Here is a 6,063-nt window from a genome sequence, read left to right on the forward strand (position 1 = left end):
CTCCCTCTCTCCCCCTCCCTCTCCCTCTCTCCCCCTCCCTCTCCCTCTCCCTCTCTCCCCCTCCCTCTCCCTCTCCCCCCCTCCCTCTCCCTCTCCCTCTCTCCCCCTCCCTCTCCCTCTCCCTCTCTCCCCCTCCCTCTCCCTCTCCCTCTCTCCCCCTCCCCCACCCTCTCTCTCCCTCTCTCCCCCTCCCTCTCCCTCTCTCTCCTCCCTCTCTCCCCCTCCCTCCCTCCCCCTCCCTCTCCCTCCCTCCCTCCCCCTCCCCCTCCCTCCCTCGGGCTGAGCCTGTACCTTGCTGAAAGGATGATCCGGAATGGTTTCCTCTTGCCCTGCCTGTTGTCAGGACTAACACAAGAATGCCACATTGGAAACAGGCAAACATTTCATACTCCACGGAGGGTGGGCAAGTCAACTCTGATTGGCTAAGGTTTTCCATGGAGGGAGTTATTAACACAAAGGTTAATTATTCAAAGAAAAAGCCTCAGCGATATTCTAAAGATGATAAAGAGACCAATTACCCGAGTGGCTTGCAGAGTATGGGAGTTTGTGTTGAAATACATGTGGGTTCCTATGAAGTATATAACCCCAGTCCATTAGAAGCTGGGCTCATTCTCTCTGTTTGGTCGTGAGTTATTAACCCCCTCCACATTGAACAGCAAGTCCTGCCCTAAGGTGGCATCACACCTAACAGGGGATATTTCATCTCAGCTTTCACAAGCAGCACTCGTTGCTTGATACAAAAACAGAATATTGGGAATCTCTCACCTTCAGCATGAAGATTTTCCCAGCTAATGGTCTCAGAGCTGTGTGCTGCCAGGCCAGATACTCATCCACTCGGGCACGCCTCTGGAGCCCCGCTGGGTACCAGTGGTCAGGGGTCTTGTATTTACACGCCAGGTATTTGAGAATCGCCACACTGTGAGAGACAGAAGGAAGGGAGACAGTCATCCTTCCCCAACATCTCCCTCTGGTCCCTCACACAAACTCCCTGGGGCTGAAATCCCCAATGTATTTCCCAGTATCTGGGAGTCCCTGTGTTCAGCTTCTCTCAGGTCACACACACACACACAGTTTGTACCCTGTCCCTCCCTCCCATTCACATCCTGACGGCATTGTTCCCTAATCTGTCTTCCACCACACTCAGGAAGTTTGGAAAGCTCCAATCTGGGACTTGGGGACATATGATGCCAAAGGAATCTTTGTCAAATCAGTCAACCACCGAAACGAGTTTGAGGAAGGTCCGACTTGTCCTTTTGGGGGAAGCACTTTGTTAATGGAATTGTCCTGATGACAGTGAAACAGCTCCGGGGGCTGTGAGAATACACCTTCCAGTCTGGGGGCTTTAATGGGAAGAGTTTACTCATCGGGGCAGATTTAACAACACGCACCAACTTCACCTCATACCCCCGCCTTCTCAATCACATTTCTCTCTCTAACCCCCCCCCCTCCCCCGGTCTCTCTCTCCTCCCCACCCCCCCCACCCCGGTCTCTCTCTCCCCCCCCCCGCCCCCAGCCCGGTCTCTCTCCCCCCCCACCCCGGTCTCTCTCCCAAGACACTCTCTCCCCTCGCCACATCACTCTCTGTGTGAAGCAGCACCAATCCCTCCTCCGCAGCACAATTCATGGAACTGGGATAATCATACAGTCGGTCAGTGCTGAGGGAGCCCCGCACTGTCAGAGGGTCAGTGCTGAGGGAGCCCCACACTGTCAGAGGGTCAGTGCTGAGGGAGTGCCACACTGTCAGAGGGTCAGTGCTGAGGGAGTGCCACACTGTCAGAGGGTCAGTGCTGAGGGAGTGCCACACTGTCAGAGGGTCAGTGCTGAGGGAGTGCCACACTGTCAGAGGGTCAGTGCTGAGGGAGCCCCGCACTGTCAGAGGGTCAGTGCTGAGGGAGCCCCGCACTGTCAGAGGGTCAGTGCTGAGGGAGTGCCACACTGTCAGAGGGTCAGTGCTGAGGGAGTGCCACACTGTCAGAGGGTCAGTGCTGAGGGAGTGCCACACTGTCAGAGGGTCAGTGCTGAGGAAGCCCCGCACTGTCAGAGGGTCAGTGCTGAGGGAGTGCCACACTGTCAGAGGGTCAGTGCTGAGGGAGTGCCTCACTGTCAGAGGGTCAGTGCTGAGGGAGCCCCGCATGTCAGAGGGTCAGTGCTGAGGGAGCCCCGCACTGTCAGAGGGTCAGTGCCAGGGGAGTGCCGCACTGTCAGAGGGTCAGTGCTGAGGGAGTGCCTCACTGTCAGAGGGTCAGTGCTGAGGGAGCCCCGCACTGTCAGAGGGTCAGTGCTGAGGGAGTGCCACACTGTCAGTGGGTCAGTGCTGAGGGAGTGCCACACTGCCAGAGGGTCAGTGCTGAGGGAGCCCCGCACTGTCAGAGGGTCAGTGCTGAGGGAGTGCCACACTGTCAGAGGGTCAGTGCTGAGGGAGTGCCACACTGTCAGAGGGTCAATGCTGAGGGAGCCCCGCACTGTCAGAGGGTCAGTGCTGAGGGAGTGCCACACTGTCAGAGGGTCAGTGCTGAGGGAGTGCCACACTGTCAGAGGGTCAGTGCTGAGGGAGCCCCGCACTGTCAGAGGGTCAGTGCTGAGGGAGCCCCGCACTGTCAGAGGGTCAGTGCCACGGGAGTGCCGCACTGTCAGAGGGTCAGTGCTGAGGGAGTGCCACACTGTCAGAGGGTCAGTGCTGAGGGAGTGCCACACTGTCAGAGGGACAGTGCAGAGGGAGTGCCACACTGTCAGAGGGTCAGTGCTGAGGGAGTGCCGCACTGCCAGAGGGTCAGTGCTGAGGGAGTGCCGCACTGCCAGAGGGTCAGTGCTGAGGGAGTGCCACACTGTCAGAGGGTCAGTGCTGAGGGAGTGCCGCACTGCCAGAGGGTCAGTGCTGAGGGAGTGCCGCACTGCCAGAGGGTCAGTGCTGAGGGAGTGCCACACTGTCAGAGGGTCAGTGCTGAGGGAGTGCCGCTCTGTCAGAGGGTCAGTGCTGAGGGAGCCCCGCACTGTCAGAGGGTCAGTGCTGAGGGAGTGCCACACTGTCAGTGGGTCAGTGCTGAGGGAGTGCCACACTGCCAGAGGGTCAGTGCTGAGGGAGTGCCACACTGTCAGAGGGACAGTGCAGAGGGAGTGCCACACTGTCAGAGGGTCAGTGCTGAGGGAGTGCCGCACTGCCAGAGGGTCAGTGCTGAGGGAGTGCCGCACTGCCAGAGGGTCAGTGCTGAGGGAGTGCCACACTGTCAGAGGGTCAGTGCTGAGGGAGTGCCACACTGTCAGAGGGTCAGTGCTGAGGGAGTGCCACACTGTCAGAGGGACAGTGCAGAGGGAGTGCCACACTGTCAGAGGGTCAGTGCTGAGGGAGTGCCGCACTGCCAGAGGGTCAGTGCTGAGGGAGCCCCGCACTGCCAGAGGGTCAGTGCTGAGGGAGTGCCACACTGTCAGAGGGTCAGTGCTGAGGGAGTGCCGCTCTGTCAGAGGGTCAGTGCTGAGGGAGCCCCGCACTGTCAGAGGGTCAGTGCTGAGGGAGCCCCGCACTGTCAGAGGGTCAGTGCTGAGGGAGTGCCGCACTGTCAGAGGGTCAGTGCTGAGGGAGTGCCACACTGTCAGTGGGTCAGTGCTGAGGGAGTGCCACACTGCCAGAGGGTCAGTGCTGAGGGAGCCCCGCACTGTCAGAGGGTCAGTGCCAGGGGAGTGCCGCACTGTCAGAGGGTCAGTGCTGAGGGAGTGCCGCACTGTCAGAGGGTCAGTGCTGAGGGAGTGCCACACTGTCAGTGGGTCAGTGCTGAGGGAGTGCCACACTGCCAGAGGGTCAGTGCTGAGGGAGCCCCGCACTGTCGGAGGGTCAGTGCTGAGGGAGCCCCGCACTGTCAGAGGGTCAGTGCTGAGGGAGCCCCGCACTGTCAGAGGGTCAGTGCTGAGGGAGCCCCGCACTGCCAGAGGGTCAGTGCTGAGGGAGCCCCGCACTGTCGGAGGGTCAGTGCTGAGGGAGCCCCGCACTGTCGGAGGGTCAGTGCTGAGGGAGCCCCGCACTGTCAGAGGGTCAGTGCTGAGGGAGCCCCGCACTGTCAGAGGGTCAGTGCTGAGGGAGCCCCGCACTGTCAGAGGGTCAGTGCTGAGGGAGTGCTGCACTGTCAGAGGGTCAGTGCTGAGGGAGCCCCGCACTGTTGGAGCTGCAGTGTCTGAGACCGTACCTGTGTACCCAGCTCAGTGGAAGGAACAGAGAAGTATTTGATGTGCAGTATTTCCTAATACATGGCTGTGTACGATGATGATGCTTCAGGAAGTGAGATGTGGGTGTGTCGGACTGTGGGAAATGATAGGTGCTACAGAAATGCAAGTCCTGCTGCCAGACATTGCACAGGGACCATCCAGGGAATGTTGTTGCTGTGGAGTCCGTATGATTCAGGAAACTTGGGAGATGTGAAAGTGTTTGGGAACAGCTTTCACTGTCCCCGGGGAAGTCAGTGTGTTTGTAACCAGAGACAGCAGCAAGTACACACATCACTCCCCATCCCCAGGCATCCTGACCTCAGGGTCGAGACAACACCAACTACCTCACCTCTCGCACAGGGTGAAGTCGCCATCCTTTATCACCGGCACCTTTCCCAGGGGATTCACTTTCCGAAACTCCTCCGAATGTTGTTCTCCTGCACACAGAGAGACCCATGAGACAGCTCCCCGCTGGAATCCCCAGCTCCCACTGCCTGCCCAGCCCAAACCCCCTTCCTGTGGTGCCCTCCCTCCTGCTGTCACTCTCTCTCTGCATTTACTGTCTGCATCATCTCTCTCCGATTTCTCACTCGGGGTTTTCACTGTGTTTTCCATCACTCTGGTTTCCCACACACTGCCTCGCAGGGTCATCTCCCCCACCCCTCTCTCCCTCCCTCCCTCTCTCTGTCTCTCTGTCTGTCTCTCTCTGTCTCTCTCTCTCTCTCTCTCTGTCTCTCTCTCCCTCTCTCTCCCTCTCTCTCCCTCTCTCTCCCTCTCTCTCCGCTCGCTGCCTGGTTTCACTCTCTCTCTCTCTCTGTTAAAAATCACACTTCACCAGGTTAGAGCCCAACAGGTTTAGCTGGAAGCACGAACTTCCTGTTGGACTCTAACCTGGTGTTGTGTGATTTTTCACTTTGTCCACCCCAGTCCCACACCGTCTCCTGCACATCATCTCTCTCTCTCTCTCTCTGTGGATCAGCCCTCCCTCTCGGCTCTCTCTCTCTGTTTCTCAGTCCCTCTCTCTGCTCCCTCCCTCCCCCACTGTCCCTGTGTGAGTGTGAGTGTGAGTGTGTGCTCTCTCCCTCCCTCCCCCACTGTCCCTGTGTGTGAGTGTGAGTGTGTGCTCTCTCCCTCCCCCACTGTCCCTGTGTGTGAGTGAGTGTGAGTGTGAGTGTGAGTGTGTGCTCTCTCCCTCCCCCACTGTCCCTGTGTGAGTGTGCGCTCTCTCCCCCCCCCACTGTCCCTGTGTGAGTGTGAGTGTGTGCTCTCTCCCTCCCCCACTGTCCCTGTGTGTGAGTGTGAGTGTGTGCTCTCTCCCTCCCCCACTGTCCCTGTGTGTGTGTGAGTGTGAGTGTGTGCTCTCTCCCTCCCCCACTGTCCCTGTGTGTGAGTGTGAGTGTGAGTGTGAGCTCTCTCCCAGCTCCTCACCTGCAATCAGCCGCACCTCCTTCAGTTCAAAGGGAATGTTGTTGTTCCTCATGAACAGATAGACGGAGCGACAGGGCTGAGAGGCCAGGTCAGCGTAAAGTAGGAGGGCCATGCTAGTGGGGAATGTGGAACACACTCTGACCAAGGGAGCCCAGTCCGTTCACCCTGTCCACCCGGGACTAACCCACCCAGCACCAGCTGAGCACCGCCCCCACACACCGAGACCCGCCCACCCCCAGGTTAGCCACGCCCACACACACCGAGACCCGCCCACCCCCAGGTTAGCCACGCCCACACACACCGAGACCCGCCCACACCCAGGTTAGCCACGCCCACACACACCGAGACCCGCCCACACCCAGGTTAGCCACGCCCACACACACCGAGACCCGCCCACCCCCAGGTTAGCCACGCCCACACACACCGAGACCTGCCCACCCC

General features: G+C 59.2%; 1 protein-coding gene across 1 annotated transcript in view; it reads right to left on the reverse strand.

The window, feature by feature from the left end:
• Positions 1-5,751, reverse strand: part of LOC148145766 (glutathione S-transferase theta-3-like) — a 14,807-nt gene extending 9,056 nt beyond the window's left edge. The window contains exons 1-3 of the mRNA XM_088000235.1: positions 5,623-5,751; positions 4,544-4,631; positions 766-916 (exon numbers count right to left, since the gene is read on the reverse strand). Coding sequence (XP_087856361.1) covers positions 766-916; positions 4,544-4,631; positions 5,623-5,734 — 351 coding nt within the window. The 5' untranslated portion in view covers positions 5,735-5,751. The remainder of the gene's footprint in view (positions 1-765; positions 917-4,543; positions 4,632-5,622) is intronic.
• Positions 5,752-6,063: the final 312 nt, after the last annotated feature.

This window comes from Chiloscyllium plagiosum, unplaced genomic scaffold, assembly GCF_037043375.1.
Source record: "Chiloscyllium plagiosum isolate Xiang-an unplaced genomic scaffold, Cpla_swu_hap1 HiC_scaffold_24, whole genome shotgun sequence".
NCBI lineage: Eukaryota > Metazoa > Chordata > Chondrichthyes > Orectolobiformes > Hemiscylliidae > Chiloscyllium > Chiloscyllium plagiosum.